Source organism: Histoplasma capsulatum (genome assembly GCF_000150115.1).
Source record: "Histoplasma capsulatum G186AR genomic scaffold supercont2.2, whole genome shotgun sequence".
In the NCBI taxonomy this organism is placed as follows: Eukaryota; Fungi; Ascomycota; class Eurotiomycetes; order Onygenales; family Ajellomycetaceae; genus Histoplasma; species Histoplasma capsulatum.
This window is the reverse complement of record NW_025544802.1, coordinates 1,824,103-1,840,233: the sequence shown is the minus strand read 5'-3', so window position 1 is coordinate 1,840,233 and position 16,131 is coordinate 1,824,103. Positions and strand designations below refer to the sequence as shown.

The following is a 16,131-nucleotide window of genomic DNA, read 5'->3' as shown; positions in this document are numbered from 1 at the left end:
GATAGTAAGGAAGTAGAAGAGAAGAAAAGTACAAGCCCAGCTTGGTCATCCTGATGATATGGCATAGTGCATACAATGGGTTTCCTCTATATAACATCAACAGCCCCTCCCAAAACACCCTCCATCCTAACCCCCAAGTCTTAATGTTAGCACGCTATGGAGCTTGATGGTGCCGATATCAAAACTGTCTGCTGCTGCGGGATCATTCTCTGGTTGCGCTGTTTCCGCTGCCGCCGGTGTTGTCCCTGTTTGAGTGGAAGCCGTACTTGTTTCTGGTATAGTATTAGTTGTAGTAGCACTGACGCCCGTATTCTCTGTTACTTTCTTTGTGAAGTCTGCGTCTGTTATGGTTGCTGGATCTTCCGATGTTACGACAACATCCGCTGTGGCCGTCACTTTTGTTCCTGTTGGCTGTGGGATATCCGCCTCTGTGTCTGTTTGTTGGGTAGCACCTGCATTTGGCACTGGTGTCTCTGTCGACGCCGTACGCGCTGGTTCGTTTGTTGTTGCCAACTCAACTGCACTGGTGGCCGTGCTTTCACTTAGGGAGGGAGGTGTACCAACAGCGGTTATTGCACTGTCTTTCGATGGTTCCGGCAGAGCCACAGGGGGTACGGGAATTGCTGATGTGCTGGAAGAGTGAATGTCTAGAATGGTGGGAGACGTTGAAGAGGCAGTTGCTGTACCTTTGGCCGGTGGGGAGGAGGGAACTTCAGCTGCGGTGGTGGAAATTTGAAGCTCTGATACAGATGGGGAAACGACAGTGGCGAGTGTTGTTGGCAATGGTGCGCCTCCTATATCGACGGTTGACGCTAAATTCACTGCCGTGATGCCGAAAAAGTGAAAGGGGCAAAGGCACTGGCAATCGCAGGCGTCTGCAGGAATACTAGCCTGCTGCACTTGTGGAGTCGGAATCGCAAATGGCGCAGCTTGAGCTGGCGGGGGAGGCGACTGTGGTGTTGAGGGATTTCCCAAAGGCTCTCCTGCTGGCGGGACTGGTATTGGTGATGGAGTGTGTCCGGCAGGCTGTACTATAGCTGGGGTGGGAGGCTCGGATTGGAATGGTATGAGTGGCTGAGAGCCTGCAGGTGACTGTACTTGGGGAAATAGCAGTGTGTGTCCTTGTTCTTGTACATGAATGTTGGAGCCATCTCCCGGACCTATAACATTAATGACAATGTCACCCTCGTGGAAGGATACGCCGTTATGAATTGGAAGAGCTTCAACTGCTATGTGACCCTACGATTATCAGCTTCAGAACGATTCATTGAAGGGGTTCGCAAATACATTTGATGACCGAGCTTTTATTAAGCGCTTTGATTCAAGATTGTTTACCTAGAACAGAGTTAGAAGGAAAGCAAATGGCCCATTTGAGTTAATAATGATAATGCTACCTGTTGGGAGAATTTCTGGTCATATCTCGGGTCCGGAATTCTTGCGTTTGTTGTTGCCTTATGGTAAACCCCATTAGTTGCATTCCCGTCGTGAGGCTACATTGCAGAACATACTCCTGATATTCCGCCCAATACGAATAGAATGCAAGCGCCGGAGAGGTATCTTTTCATTTTCTGTTCGTGGGTTCGAAGAAGCCCGTACCCTCGCAGATGCTAGCTCCCGCTCCCACACACCGAACGATAGATCGTATATATGAATTCAAACGACAGTAGTCCACAGGTCAACCGGCATAGCAATTCAAGGACGACGGGATATTGAACGAGAGAATGACTGTTATCGTACTTTGTGGTGGAAGGCAATAGAGCGATTAAACGGAGAGGTTAATGAGCATGAAATCCAACAAAGACAAGAAATATGTGAGAAGTTCGAAAAGAGGACAATCATGGAAGAAAAGCTGATTTGGACGATCCACGCCAGGTTAACAAAATCATGGAGAGATGTCCTCCATTCAAAGGGGAACGAGGGGATTAAGCCAACTGCCCGCCCACTTCTTGAAGGCGGTGTTCCCTTTTCAACATGGCTTGTAGATTCGAAAATGGCCATGGCCATACACCAGCGGTATCATATTAGCCTAGATTTTCATGCTTTCGAACGAGAATATAATATTTGACCACCCAGTTACCCGTGCCCGTGTTGAGATATGGAGTAAATTCGCATTGAGGCTGGCGAAATCTCAAACAGTGGTTGTCTCAACTAAAAATCAGAAAGTGTGAAGATTTATGCTGCTTGATACAGCTCCAGCTACAAACAATATCAAGTTAACAGGTTCACATTTGTAACTCGTTTAAAGATTCGTCACGTTAAGCTACCGTAGATGAGATATATGTAATCTCTCACCGAATGAGAAGGTGATGCTCCTGCATGCACGAATGTTTGCAACAATCTCAAATCCTCCACAATTCATGCAATTAAATCCTTTTGTGAGCAAGCTGGGACATAAACCAGATTTAATTGGTAGCAAATGAGCGCTTTGGTTCATAGAAGAGTTCAGGGCTGGCTTTGGATAAAGCGAGGTTGGTTAGTGAGTCCGGCGGCTGAGGTCGAGTTTGTCGATCTCATCCCATTGCTAGGCCTGGAGGCCAACTTAGTAGCTTTTTTTGGGGGGGACTTATCTGAAGGGAGCCTAATCTGTATATTTTAGTTAGTTATGAAGAGAAGGATGTCAGAGCAATCCAGACTCTAGAGTTTCAAATGCGAAAACTGAAACCCTTGGTACCACAACCCCCGGGTACGAGTCCCCAGAGAGAGATAAGGCAACGTTGGCTGAATCTAATAATTCTCTCCCCTATTTTCGTGAAGCGATATGGCCATGAAGTTGTTAGATACATTCAAGTTGTTATGATAATATGCTGCAAGATTCCAAAGCAGGAAGCAAACGCGGTCCACGGGTAGCTAGCCGAATTTCGAGGAGTTTGCATTGTTTGCACATCAGCATCATTCTCGGAGAATCGACGAGCTAACCAAACAAAGGTTGAGAATTAGTATTTTGCCGAAAATGAAATATACCAGACCTCCGACGTTCTCTCAGAAAAAGGCCGACTTGCACAATCTCAGGGGCGGTATATCTGGGTACATACATATGCTCCACCTTTCCCAATGCTTAGAGAAGTGTATGTGTTCGTCCAATTGTTTGGTTCCTATCCACGCCAGACACTAGATTTCTCCCTTATTCCTACCGATCGAAAACGCCAAAGAAAATTGAAAAGAAAATATATAAATATACATTCAACAAAGCTAACTTAATTGCTTACAGAAAACCCAAAAACCCGCGCACTGCGCGTATTCTCAAGGCGCGGGAACCTCAACTCATCGAGCCGGTCAAGCGCACCCTACTACTACACGGGCCCAAATGTCCCCTACCCTTGAACACCGTCCTTAAAACATTCCATGCCCTCACGAAACCGCACTCAGTCCTCTTTGCTAAGAAAAACGAAAACATCCATCCTTTCGAGAATGTCGAAGGAATTGAGTTCCTTGCTGGGAAAAACGAATGCGGCATCGTTGTCTTCGGAAGCAGCAGTAAGAAACGGCCCAACTGCGTAACGCTAGTGCGTATTTATAATTCCAAGGTGCTAGATATGTGTGAGATGCTGTTGCTCGCTGGTCAAGGGCACCAAGGGAATGAAATGGGAAAGGAGGAGATGAAGAGCATGAAGTTGAATATTGGGGTTGGCATGAAGCCAATGATGCTATTTGCTGGCAGTGCGTGGGAGGACGCTACATCGCCTGTTTATGCGATGCTGAAGAGTATATTTTTGGATATGTTTAAAGGGGAGGAGACAGATAAGATTGATGTGGAAGGCTTACAGTATCTGCTCTCGATTGCCGCGGAGGAGCCTGTGGAAGGATCCCAGCCTGTTATTCATTTGAGGTGGTATAAGATTCGGACAAAAAAAAGTGGGCAAAAGCTTCCGCGTGTGGAGCTGGATGAAGTTGGGCCGAAATTTGATTTTAGAATTGGAAGGATGCGAGAGGCGGATCAGGACGTCATGAAAGAGGCTATGAAACAAGGAAAGAGGCCGAATGAGGACGCGAAGACGAAAAAGAATATCGGTATGGATGCTATTGGTGATAAGATTGGCCGGGTTCATCTTGGTCGCCAGGATCTTACTGGTTTGCAAACGAGGAAAATGAAAGGGCTGAAACGGAGAGCTGGTGTTGTTGCTGTTGATGGTGATGGTGATGATGATGTGGACCTTATGGATGTGGATGAGATGACTGATGACGATAATAGAAAAAAAGTGAAGGTGGGTTAACGCAAGGAATGGGGTTCGTGGATTTTCTTCATTTTTAAATAGGTGTTAGTATGGCGTTTTATATTTGGTCTGGCTGGTTTTGCAGCGGGATTTTTACAAGAATTGATGGATGTGAATGTAGCTTTTTGAAAAAAAAAATTATCTATATATATAGATATATATTTATTATTGAGGTAAATCCGAAGAAATGAATATAAATACGTAAGCCATTTCTCAAAGCGCCAATGCGCCCGGATGTGATATTGAAAAATATAGACTTAAAGATTCAGATCTGGAAAACAGGTCGAAACAAAAATATATCGGTTGGAACGAAGCTGTTGGGTGGCTGTTAAGGAACGGCTGGCGTTGGCATCGAATCAGAAACGGAGTTATCCCCATAAAACAAGCCATCAAGGCTTTCTGCCTCATTCCGCCCATCATCCGAAAGGTCTTCAGAAAGCTGTCCATTGCTCGCGTTGTTATTTTCTTGGGTAAAGCCAGTCTTCGTATGAGAAACGAGCTTCGAGCGCTTCGATCCAGATTTAGACGGGCTCAACAACCATGCATATATGACTTTTGTCTTACCCAAAAGTTCTGCTGCAGCTGGATCACCTTGAAGTCGCAATTTGTCCGTATCAGATAGTTCCGGAATGTTGTTCTTTTCTAGGGATCGGTTGCCTCGCTGGACGATGGTGCGTTTATATCCCATATCCTTCAAACGACGCGAAACCGATTGATAACTGCATTTTATATTGAACGTGTTTTGGATATGAACCTGCATTTCTTCAAGGCTAGCAAGAGGCCGAGCATTGACGAAATCTCGAAGACCCTATGTTACACATGTGATTATAAGGCCTGATTGATACGTTGTCGCACAATTGAGGGACAGAGTGCAGCCTACCTGTTGGCTTTCATCGGTGATTGCCTTTGGTCTCCCCATTGGCTTAGTTCTCGGAGGATGCGTAGTTCCCCATGTTCGCAGGCAGCTCGCAATGCCTCGAAGCCGTCGTTCCGATATACCGTGGGCGGCAGCAATATCCGGGTAAGGCTCCTGGCGAAACAGTGCCGCAGTCACAGCGCGCCTTTGTTCCTGGGTGAGCCGCTTCGGCATATCTATTAATGTTCGTCAATAGGACTGTATCGATCCGTGGTGGCAGTTGTCCAAGCACAGCTCCAAGCGCGGAAGTCACGTGCAGTGACGTTGTTGCGCGCTTGTCGGCAAAGGCCTTCACATGCCGAGGGCTGCGGGACAAGATCTCTGCCGCGATTCTTTGATTCTTCGTCCATCCGAACTTTGTTCATGAGTTTTCTTCAGACTGCTGAAAATATCAACCCCCTTACCGTCATTATACTGCCTTCGCACGTTCGGGATTGAAGCCATATTGACTTTCACGAGCGGCAAATGGTAGAAGCTGAAGGCCGAATTCCGCCACTCACTCGCCCAGCCTATGAGGTCGAGAGAATTGGGAGGAGACCATGGATTCTCTCATTGTGTGTGATTCTATTGCTAAATATCGCCGAATGTCATTGCATTAACCAGTTGCAATAGGAAAAACTTGATAAACTCGTCTTGGACGCTGACTTCGCGCCGTTCTTAGCTGTCCTTAAAGGCGCTCGGAATGGAGCCGTCTACGGTGCCAAGATACGATTTCCTCATGCTTTGGTGTAAGTCAATGGCCAGCGTTGTAATTCGGGATGTGTATTTGCTTCACATTATGGCAATTAACCAGATTCAAAGGCTAACTCTTACTTATAACTGTAGGATGATATTTCTTTTCCGTTCAGGAAGGTATTTAAAAACCTCCATATTCCCCAAACATGCACCTTAGCCTTCAATTATATACCCCTTCACTGCTATTATCCGGTTTATTCATATCGCATTGCACTGCCTAGTATACGAGAGAAAGCATGGCTGGTATTCAAAGCCACAAGACAACATGCACGGAACCTTTCATTATTTGCAACTATCTACAAATCCACCATGATCGCTCTTAAATATATAGGACCAAATGGTTGGGGTAAGGAAGGCCCATACGATACCTTTGTCGCCGGGCTCCTGGGGGGTTATCTCGTTTTTGGCAAATCGCGGGGGAGCGTCAGCAAACAGGTCAGCATTTTGCTCCAATCGATTAGCCACCTTAACAAAAGAGTCTCTGAAATTAACCTCACTTTAGATTGTGATATATATTTTCGCTCGTGTGATGCTTGCAATGGCGAAGATATCTGTTGAACCCGGAACACATAGGCTGTCGCATCTTATAACCCCAGAAGCCAGGGATAAAATATACGCCAATGCATGGCCAGCCTTTGCCAGCCTCAGCTGGGCGTTCGTCATGTACATATTCCGTTGGCACCCAGCAGCTATCCAGTCAAGCTTACGGAGTAGCATGACCTACATGTACGTCAATCGGTTTGATACATATATTTTATTCCATCTCCGAAAGCATACGAGCAGCTTGGCTAACCATGAACCAGCTATGCGGACTCGGATCACTGGGATTCGCTAAGGACTCTGTTAATACACAACAAATGAGAATTATAGAATGTGTGAATATCAATCGGGCTGCACTATAGAAAGGGTTTATATGTTGAATCGCTCGTTTCTATATTCACATAGAAAGCCCGTCAACAGCTCAGCGACCTAACGACTATATAGAGCAATTGGCCTTTCCAGGATCACCTGAAACCCGCTCCTTTATATATATCCCGCTGCGATCGGTGATGAGCAGCCTATCATCCATTGGATGTTGGAGGGATTACACTACCCTGAATCGTGAAATTCTTAAAGTTCGAGAGGGGGTTATTCATGGAAACCTTTTTTCTATATTTTCTGTATTTTTGGCCGTGTTGGTCACTTGGTTTTTCCGGGGGTTCTCTTTACTTCTTTGCTGTTTATTGATTATTGTATCATATACTGTGTCACGGATTAGAAAGCACTCCTTGACATCCCAGCCATTTATCAAAACCTATAATGAATTCTCTTGGCCCATGATCACTCCAAATCCTGGTATGGAGAACCTTCTTTTAGAAGTTTTAATGAAAGACGGGCCAATTAAATACTCTTACGCGGGGGAGAAAGGCCTAGATCTAACGTATCCCCTCTTTTGCGCTTCGCTTAATATCGAAAGGTTGCAACCCTTTGTCAAAAAAAATAATGATTGCCAATACCTATCGCTATCCCAGACAGCGATTCAACCCAGCCTGAAGCACAAACTTTTGAGCCTTGGTTTCAATCGGGTGTTCTCTTGGCGTGGGGAAGGCTGGCACACACTTGATATACGAGGGCTCTAGAGTTGACGTTCTCTTGACAAATCGATGAAGCTTGACAGTTTCCTTCTAGCAGGACTTTCTATTTCATACGCTCGCCCCGCTCCGTTCGTTCTTACCGTTCGCTCTAAACATCCGTAACTTGCTGTCGCCCTCTATTCCCATAAACCTCCACTCCCCGCATCCTTCTATACCTTCACCAATATCACGCAAACTCGTTTCAACATAGAAATGAAGGGAATCATCTGTGAGAAGGCTGGCGAGCCTTTCAAAATTGTTGACAATCTTGATGTCCCTGAGCCATCGTCTGACCAAATACTGGTCAAATCGATCTATATGGGCCTGAATCCAGTGTAAGTATTCGTCTCCTTAAAGGCCTGAATTTCCCACATGAAGCTTCCCACTTCCATTATATCTAGTCCATTGTACTTCTTCTATTACATTTCTATCTTTCTTTGGCCGCTTGCAATGATGTGTGGCGAAAGTGCCTGACTTAGTGCGCGAGAGAGAGAATCAGCGCGCCATTTTTATTTTTAATATTCGACTTTACTTTTAAGGTTCATATTATTGAATCCCCCCCCTTCTCTCTCTCTCTTTTTTTTTTTTTTTTTTTTTTTTTTTTTTTTTTTTTTTGAATGAAAGCCGAATTCTAGAGGTAGAGTGACGTAGACGATTTTCAACACAGCTCTAATAATTCCTATCTGTGTCTAGAGATGGAATGATGCAGTCATCAGGAGTGATCGTTCACGAATGGCCACTTTTCCTTGGAGTCGATGTGGCAGGCGTCGTGGTAAAAGTCGGCGAGAATGCCGCCTCAATGTTTAAAGTTGGCGATCATGTTTGTGGATGCACACGTGTAGGATATCCTGGATACAATAGTGGGCAGGAATATGTAAGTGTTGTGACCTCATTGCTGAGCTCAGCACCATGCCATGGATTGGCTAGGTTTTGATTCTGGAATGCCATCGTGAATTTTTCCCAGCTAATATAGGTGATATATTGCGCCTGCAATGTAGCTATTGATGGACGCCAAAATTACGATACCTAAGCCGAAGAACATTTCACTTGTCGAAGCTGCCACGATAGGTGTTGGTCTGGAGGTATGTAATTTCAGTTTGTTCCGCGATCAGGTGTCCTGAACGTAGGATATCATGTTATATAAACGAAAGCTCACTTCAAGAGCAGACTGCAGGCTTAGCATTATTCGACTGCCTTGACGTGAAATTGCCAAATTTGCAGGAAGTCCTTGAGGGGAAACATGCACCTCAGAAAACGGGCGAATGGGCTATTGTTCTAGGAGGGGCTAGCTCTGTGGGGAAATTTGCGATCCAGGCAGGCATTATCCCTCCCAGGCTGCTTTCTCTATTTATCCGATTGACATGCTAACGGGCCCCGTAGCTCTTTGGTATTTGTGGGTATAAAGTGATGGCATCGAGTTCCGCGTACTCGGTCCCTGTTCGTATGATCCTAGCCCATCTATAAATTTATGCGGCATCACCCTAAAGTAGTAACTTCACATTGTAGCTCGTTAAAAACCAAGGCGCAGAAGCCGTGTTTGACTATAAAATGTCAATAGCCGAGCAGGTCAACGAGGTCCTTTCTATCACCAAGGGCAAGGTTCATCGGGTCTTTGATGCTGCTGCATCGGGTGATGAGTTCGCGAAGGAGTTATATAGAAGGCTCCCTGAGGAAGGTCCAAAACTGTTCTGCTCGACAAATGCTTGGTAAGTTCATATCAATCAAACAAAGGGCTCCGTCAAAACTGTGAGGTTTTCACCTTTCTGTGGAAACTCTGAACTAATCCGGGTTAATAATAGGAGTGGGATAACCGACTTCGAAGGGGTCAAAACAAAAGTTGTTGAACTGGCAGTTATTGGAAGACCACATGCAGAACATACCAACAAGGTGCTCGCTGAGTATATTCCAGTATTTGTAGCACTGTTCGAACATGAGAACCAATTATTCCCTCCCCCGTATGATTTGGTGGGACAAGGGGGTTTTGAAGATGCACTTGAGGCCCACCAGTATCAGCAAAAGGGGGCCGGAAGATCAAATAAGGTGGTAGCCAAGATCCAGGACGAATAGGGGGAAGATAAAAACCATTTGCAGCGAGATTGGGTAATATCATGTTGAACTGTTTGAATTCTATACCAGTGTTTCCAGCAAATGCCAAACTCGGGAGTGGGTGCGATGGTGCGCGGTCATCGGCCGATGCATCCGATTATAACATTTGAAGCCGTCGGTTCCAATTAATTATTATTTGCTTCATTTTATTTGAATATAACATACCGTCTCCAGTATTGCTTGCTTTTTGAATAGGTCTCAAGAGAGAAGGTCTAAAAGCTAGAATCTCTTGGAGGCTGCTCTGGCCCGATGTGACCTTGGCATTAATTGCCAAGCTTCCCTTATCGATAAGAAGGCAGATGTCATTGCTTGCCACAGCTCAACTCCGTTATTTATCTGTCGATGCTTAAACCTCTATCTACAATTCAAGGGTAAACATCAATTATCCGTGTTATACATTTTACCAATATAATACGCACAATGCCTCCTCCGATTCTCCCCACTTCGAAATTAACAATTTCCACCTCCCCTCTCGCCCAATCCTCGTTTCAAGCTTTCGGCACCGCGATATCCAGCCCATTACCAGCAACCCTCACCCGCGCGCCTTCTGCCTCCTCCCTTCCCTCTCTGGCCAACGCTAATTCCAATTCATTCGATTTCTCTCCTCCCATCCTCGCCAACCAATCCACTGCGTTGAAATACAGCCCCATCTCCGTATTCCAGAATAGCTACAACCAATGCAAATGCCCTGAAACCCAAGGAAGCGGGAAGGACGCGGATCCACGCATGAGCATGTTCTCATGTTTCCCGCGGGCATTGAGGAGGCGGGGGGGCCAGGGGCGGAAGTTTGCTAGTGGATGCTTCGACGTTAAGATTCTGGAGCGACACCCGTATACTACGCAGACTTTTATTCCGCTTGGTGTGCCACCTGCTGTGAATAGAAAACGGCGAAATAATGGGAATAAATCGTTGTCTACGGGAGCTCGTGATGGCAACAACGATGGCGATGATGAAAATCCTAGCGCAAGTTACTTAGTGATCGTGGCGCCGTCGTTGCATGGCCAGACGGCACAGGCTACGGTTGTCAATGCTCAGGGTTGCAAGGAGCAGGTTCTCATTCGCGATCCGCCGGATATACGGAATATGAAAGCGTTCATTGCGCATGGTGGCCAAGCGGTGACGTATGGGACTGGCACGTGGCATGCGCCAATGGTGGTGGTGGGGAGGCGTCGGGTTGATTTCGTGGTGGTGCAGTTTATGAATGGGATTGCGGAGGATGATTGTGAGGAAGTCTCCTTTGAGGAGGGACTTGTTGTTGATGTGGATGTGGATGTGGATATTAGGGAGATGGAGGAGTACGAAGATGAGGTGGCTAAACTATGAGCGATAATTTAATTTGGTGTATGACCAGTAAATTTTCGGCTAGTCGGATTTCACATTGTTAACGCGGCTGAGTATCTCGGAGGCAATTGAATAATCATGACAATAACTTGAGATAGAAAGTGAGAGGTATAAAACGAGTATCACAAAAATCTATATATCACGAGCGCCCCTGAGTAGCTCTGTCACGAGCTGAGGCTGGCCCATTTGATTGAAGACTTCCACTATCGGACATTTTGCGCAATACATCCTTCGCAACGTCAATCGCAACATCCGGGAGACCTGCGAGTCGTGCGACTTTCAGAGCATGGGACTCGCGGTTTACGCCCCTTCTCAATTTGTGTACAAAAGAAAAGGACCCTGAGGAGTCCTCCTTTACGTCTGTGCAATACCGACCCAAATGTTCATATTGAGCGGTCATGTCCGCCAGTGCATGGAAGTGTGTGGCGAACAAAGTGCGGCACTGATTGATGTTATGGAGATGGTGCAGACATGCAAATCCCACTGCGGTTCCATCCTCTGGCGTCGTCCCCCGGCCAACTTCGTCCATGATCACGAAGGAACGTGTTGTAGCACTTTTCAAAATCGTCGCCGTTTCTAACATTTCCACCATAAATGTGGATTGATCTCGGAAGAGATCGTCAGCAGCACCAATGCGGCTGAATATCTGATCCACGACGCCAATCTCTGCGTATTCCGCTGGCACGAACGAACCCACCTGCGCAAGAATCGTAATGAGGGCATTCTGTCGCAAAAAGGTACTTTTACCGCCCATATTTGGGCCCGTTATGAGCCATATCCGTTCCTGTTCCCCAATGAAACAGTCATTGCTAACGAAAGGGCGCCCTTGTTCTTCAAGCCCAAGCTTAACTGTCGGATGTCTGCCACCCACTATTTTGTGGCACTTGCTGTTGTTGACGACGGGCCTCACCATCTGTTGTTCTTCAGCAAGGCGGGCGAATGAACATGCAACATCGAGTTCGTCCAAGACGGCGGCATTTCGGCGTAGCTTCACAAGATTCAAAATCACTGCTTGACGTAACTCTTCGAAGATGCGCTGTTCTTCAGATAGTATGTGGAATTTTGCATCATCTATTCTGGCTCCCAACTGTGACCAGGAACTTAGATAAAAGGAACGTGTCGATTTTGAGGAAGAGACAGTTCGCGTTGCTCCCAACGCTTCGACTGACTGTTGAGATGCCTTTACTCCCTTCATGTGGACAATATGGCCAAGCCCAGGTGTCCACTTGAGATTAAGGTTATCGGTTCCAGCTGCCTCACGCAACTTCTTTGTTAGTTCGGACTTTTCCACTGCAAGGAGATCAAGAGCATCATGCAACTTCCGCAAATTCCTACTTGCATCACGGCGCATGATCCATGTGGTTTTATTTACCTCCTCGGTGCAGTTCGATTCCTTCTGCCTACCACTTCGTTGTCCTCTGGCATGCTTAGGTATAGCTGCTAGGTCTTCTGAAGACCCTTCGTTCAAAATCACTTCTTGAGCGAGAGCTGCAGCATCTGTAGCAGCATCATCTTCGATTCTTTGTTTTTGCAAGAGCCCCTCTTCGTCTATTGCGGCGAGTATACTTTGTGAAAGGGCCTCGGGACCATCGAAATTTAGACGATCGAGCATGGAGTGCAAACTGCTTGTCACATTATGGCTGGATTCCCGATCGGAACATTGATCAGAAGACATATTGATATTACGGAGCAAAACGGATTTTATTTCTTGCGACGCTTGGATTGATTTCGAGAGACAAATGAGGTCGTCTGGATCCCCCCTGCCCAATGAAAATTTTTGAACTAGCCGTTGAGCGTCGAAACTGCGTTTAAGGAGGAGAATTACATTTTGGCGCAGGTCTTCATCATCAAGGAACTTGGAAACCAAATTAAGTCGCTCATTGATAACATGTAACGAAGCGGAAGGCGAAGCTGGAAAGCCTTATTAGCTTATCAGGAAACCTAACCAGGAGGGACAAAAGATCCATACTCAGCCTGTCCCTGAGCAGTCGAGCTCCACTTTTAGTGGAAGTACGCCGCACAGCATGAAGAAGACTCCCTTTTCCAAGCCCGTCTCGAGCAGTTTCTAAAATCTCAAGCCCTCTTAGGCTATTACGGTCAATAGACATGGACTCATCTAGATGCTTGCGGCGTGGCGCTTGAAGTTTCATCTTCACTCCCTGCGTTTGAACTTGGACATATTCCAGCAATATATTACAAGCCGCTGTTTCTTCCGCAGTGAACGTGGAAGCCACCTCAAGAGGTATTGACGACTCAAAAATGGAACCCCACTCTGATAAAGTCCTCATCTCACTTGGACAACGAAACGAAGTTATCAGATGCTGCTTATCTTGTCCGACAACAGCTTGTAGTTCTTGTCTAATTTTTGCTCCAACATTCTGATCTATCACTATCTCCCTGGCACTGATCCTGGCTAGGGCAGAGGGTAGCATTTGCGCAGTGGTCTGCTGGGTAAAGAAGTCACCCGTTGATAAGTCTAGCCAAGAGAGGCCAATGGGTTGCGAAGATGAAATAGAAGAATGCTGTTCCGGTGACACTATTTCCGTATCTTCTGAGCGAACTATGGCTAGATATATTGAGAGTAGAAAGTTATTCTCGTAAGGATCCATAAATTTCTCGTCTATCAATGTTCCTGGTGTAACGATTCTAGCGACTTTACGGTCGAATTGCAATCCCCCGGACTTCGCTTTACCAACAACATCGTTGGCAAATTCCTCACTAATGGCAACGTATTTGTTAAAGTCCTGGACGAGTATTTTAAGAAAACGATCCAGTTGGAAAAAGGGAAATCCAGCCATTGGCACAGCTCCCGCGCTTGTTTTCTTTTGGGCGAGTTTCAAATTCAGCAGCGTAGCGTATTCCTCGGCTTGTTCAAAATAGAGCTGTAATAAGAGAGTACAAATCACTACTAGTTCTTCAACAGGTCAGAGAAATAGGCATACATACCTCGTAAAAGTTCCCTACTCTCGTAAGTAGTACACAGTTTTTAAACTTTAGCATATTGTTTTTGGCCCCCTGTATCACCGTTGGATACTGAGGAGCATCGTCAACGGAAAGAGGATATGGCTCCATTGGTTCTAAGCGTCCTTGTGGAAGATCTTGAAGTTTGACTGTAGATTTTCGCTTTGCGCCGCGATTGAGCTCCAGGGGAAGCCATCCCCGGCGCAAAAATGGACGCTGGGAAGCATTTCGGACAGGGGTACAACATGAGTGAATTGGCAATAGAGGGCGTCTCAACTGTCGTCCAATGTTAATTGGCATTATCTACCATATCCAAATTGTCGTTGCTGCATCATCTCCCCTCGCGTTTTCTTTAGAGCGTTGCCGCGTCGTGGGTGTCTAAAGCTCACTAGTCCCTTTTTGGCCTTAAGCAGCGACCAGCATCAAAGCTTCACGGTTCGACAGATTTTCGACTCTTTAACCGCTCTCTACGGCATTCAACATCTGCGAATCGAGCATTCTCGAGCCTGAACTTCGCATCCTATTCTAAAAGATGCGGCCTGATTCCTGAATTATCGTTATTCCGGTTTCTGTCTGCAGGCATTCGCAGACTTTTACGGCATATTTCATAAAGCTACGGTTTTCCGGCGAGAAAAGAACATATCTGAATAATAACCCAGTACAGCGGTCAAGATGGCGGATCCAAATAATGTCTCGCAGTACAAATATTCGGCGATGTCCAACCTGGTTCTCCAGGCGGACCGTCGTTTTGTAACTCGCCGGACAGATGAGGTTACTGGCGATCCGGAGTCTCTTGCGGGTCGCATTAATATCAAGGATATGGGCACGCGAGCCTCAGGTGCGGATGCTACAAAAATCAAGAAAGCCCCAGTTACCCCAAAGAATGTCGAACGAGGCGCAATTAGAGAAGGCGAAGATGTGTTGCGGCGGGAACAGCGAAAACGAAAGCGAGAGGAGCAAACACAGTTGAGGGGCGTGGGTATTTTGTCAGCAGCGGATGCGCTCATCGAAGGCCTAAAATATCGACCGAGGACTCCTGCGACAAGAGCAACTTATGATTTGATCCTTACCATGACTGTAAATCACCTAGGAGACGTGTCTCACGAAGTCATTCGAAGTGCAGCAGATGCTGTACTGGAACTCTTGAAAGATGAAAATATGAAAGACTTTGATAAGAAAAAGGAGATTGATGATCTACTTGGAAGCTCTATGGGAGCGAAGGAGTTCAATGAGCTGGTCAATCTAGGGAAAAAAATTACAGATTACGATGCGCAAGATGAAAATGAAAATATGGAGGGCGGTGCAGATGGTGTCCAGGATGGAGAAGAGTTGGATGAGAGGCAGGGTGTAGCCGTGGTTTTCGATGAATCGGACGAAGACGAAGATAATATGGCTCGCGAGGTTCGAGATGCTGATGAGCCATCCGATGAGGACATGTCTGATGAAGAGGATCAACCCGGTTTAGAGGAGGTTGCAACCGCTGGCGGTTCCGTAGCCGAAAGGGACGAGGCGGGAACACCGGGCGAAGAAATAATAATCGATGGCGCTGTGGAAGCATCTCGTGATGACAAAACTAAAGATAGCGCCAATCTCGTCCCAGTCCGCGAAATCGATGCATATTGGCTCCAGCGAGAGATTGGATCAATTTATAGTGACGCGCACATACAACAAGAAAAGACTCAGGAGGCCTTGCGGATGATGGACGAAAAATCAGAGGACGGCAATGAAAAACAACTTCGTGATGTCGAAAATGACCTGATGGAACTTTTTGATTACGATTACCCGGATCTAGTGGGAAAGCTCATTACGAACCGGGATAGAGTTGTCTGGGTGACCAAATGGAGACGGGCGGCGGAGGATGCGGATGCCAAAGCCGTAATTGAAAAGGAAATGATTGAGGCTGGTCATCGCGATATTTTGGATGAACTGCATGGCAAGGCACCTCGAGATGCTGCAGCTGATCGACCGGGGAAAAAGATGAAGTTGACTTAATGGACATTGATATTCCAGGGTCCAAACCAGACGAAGCTGATCCAAGCCAAAGATGGTGTTCAAGGGGTGGACTTCAGCCCAGAAACTCATCAATCTCGACATCTCGTGTTTGATCAGAAATCACCTATGACTACCCAAATGTCAAATTGCCACAGTCAACAAACGACTTTAAAGATTGAGAATCACGTCCACTCTACAGAGATCAGTGAGGTCTATCCATTCGATCTCGATGGCCGGCGTTAGACCCAAGCCACCC

General features: G+C 46.4%; 8 protein-coding genes across 8 annotated transcripts in view; 5 read left to right on the top strand and 3 right to left on the bottom strand.

Annotated features, from left to right (window-relative positions):
- Positions 1-126: 126 nt before the first annotated feature.
- HCBG_01840 (uncharacterized protein) lies at positions 127-1,565 on the bottom strand (the record flags this gene model as incomplete). Its single annotated transcript, XM_045428889.1, has 2 exons — positions 127-1,239; positions 1,509-1,565. The coding sequence occupies 2 exons, from the start codon at positions 1,563-1,565 to the stop codon at positions 127-129; spliced, it is 1,170 nt and encodes a 389-aa protein (XP_045290675.1).
- A 1,388-nt stretch (positions 1,566-2,953) lies between these two features.
- HCBG_01839 (ribosome biogenesis protein RPF2) lies at positions 2,954-4,421 on the top strand (the record flags this gene model as incomplete). Its single annotated transcript, XM_045428888.1, has 2 exons — positions 2,954-3,065; positions 3,209-4,421. The coding sequence occupies 2 exons, from the start codon at positions 3,052-3,054 to the stop codon at positions 4,209-4,211; spliced, it is 1,017 nt and encodes a 338-aa protein (XP_045290674.1).
- Positions 4,422-4,452: 31 nt separating this feature from the next.
- Positions 4,453-5,571, bottom strand: HCBG_01838 (uncharacterized protein; the record flags this gene model as incomplete). The annotated part of the gene is made up of 3 exons (XM_045428887.1): positions 4,453-5,019; positions 5,092-5,303; positions 5,532-5,571. The coding sequence occupies 3 exons, from the start codon at positions 5,569-5,571 to the stop codon at positions 4,540-4,542; spliced, it is 732 nt and encodes a 243-aa protein (XP_045290673.1).
- A 600-nt stretch (positions 5,572-6,171) lies between these two features.
- HCBG_01837 (peroxisomal membrane protein) lies at positions 6,172-6,723 on the top strand (the record flags this gene model as incomplete). Its single annotated transcript, XM_045428886.1, has 3 exons — positions 6,172-6,297; positions 6,365-6,588; positions 6,666-6,723. The coding sequence occupies 3 exons, from the start codon at positions 6,172-6,174 to the stop codon at positions 6,721-6,723; spliced, it is 408 nt and encodes a 135-aa protein (XP_045290672.1).
- A 965-nt stretch (positions 6,724-7,688) lies between these two features.
- On the top strand, positions 7,689-9,542 carry HCBG_01836 (uncharacterized protein; the record flags this gene model as incomplete). The annotated part of the gene is made up of 6 exons (XM_045428885.1): positions 7,689-7,810; positions 8,169-8,349; positions 8,474-8,557; positions 8,856-8,912; positions 8,982-9,181; positions 9,275-9,542. 6 exons carry the CDS (start codon positions 7,689-7,691, stop codon positions 9,540-9,542), a joined length of 912 nt encoding a protein of 303 aa, XP_045290671.1.
- A 459-nt stretch (positions 9,543-10,001) lies between these two features.
- On the top strand, positions 10,002-10,782 carry HCBG_01835 (ureidoglycolate hydrolase; the record flags this gene model as incomplete). Its single annotated transcript, XM_045428884.1, has 2 exons — positions 10,002-10,702; positions 10,776-10,782. 2 exons carry the CDS (start codon positions 10,002-10,004, stop codon positions 10,780-10,782), a joined length of 708 nt encoding a protein of 235 aa, XP_045290670.1.
- Positions 10,783-11,061: 279 nt separating this feature from the next.
- Positions 11,062-14,183, bottom strand: HCBG_01834 (MutS2 protein; the record flags this gene model as incomplete). Its single annotated transcript, XM_045428883.1, has 3 exons — positions 11,062-12,833; positions 12,892-13,804; positions 13,869-14,183. 3 exons carry the CDS (start codon positions 14,181-14,183, stop codon positions 11,062-11,064), a joined length of 3,000 nt encoding a protein of 999 aa, XP_045290669.1.
- A 372-nt stretch (positions 14,184-14,555) lies between these two features.
- HCBG_01833 (pre-mRNA-splicing factor brr2) overlaps positions 14,556-16,131 on the top strand; it is a gene marked incomplete at both ends in the record, with an annotated part of 9,925 nt that continues 8,349 nt past the window's right edge. Inside the window, one exon of the mRNA XM_045428882.1 lies at positions 14,556-15,865. Within this exon, the coding sequence (XP_045290668.1) occupies positions 14,556-15,865 (1,310 nt within the window). The remainder of the gene's footprint in view (positions 15,866-16,131) is intronic.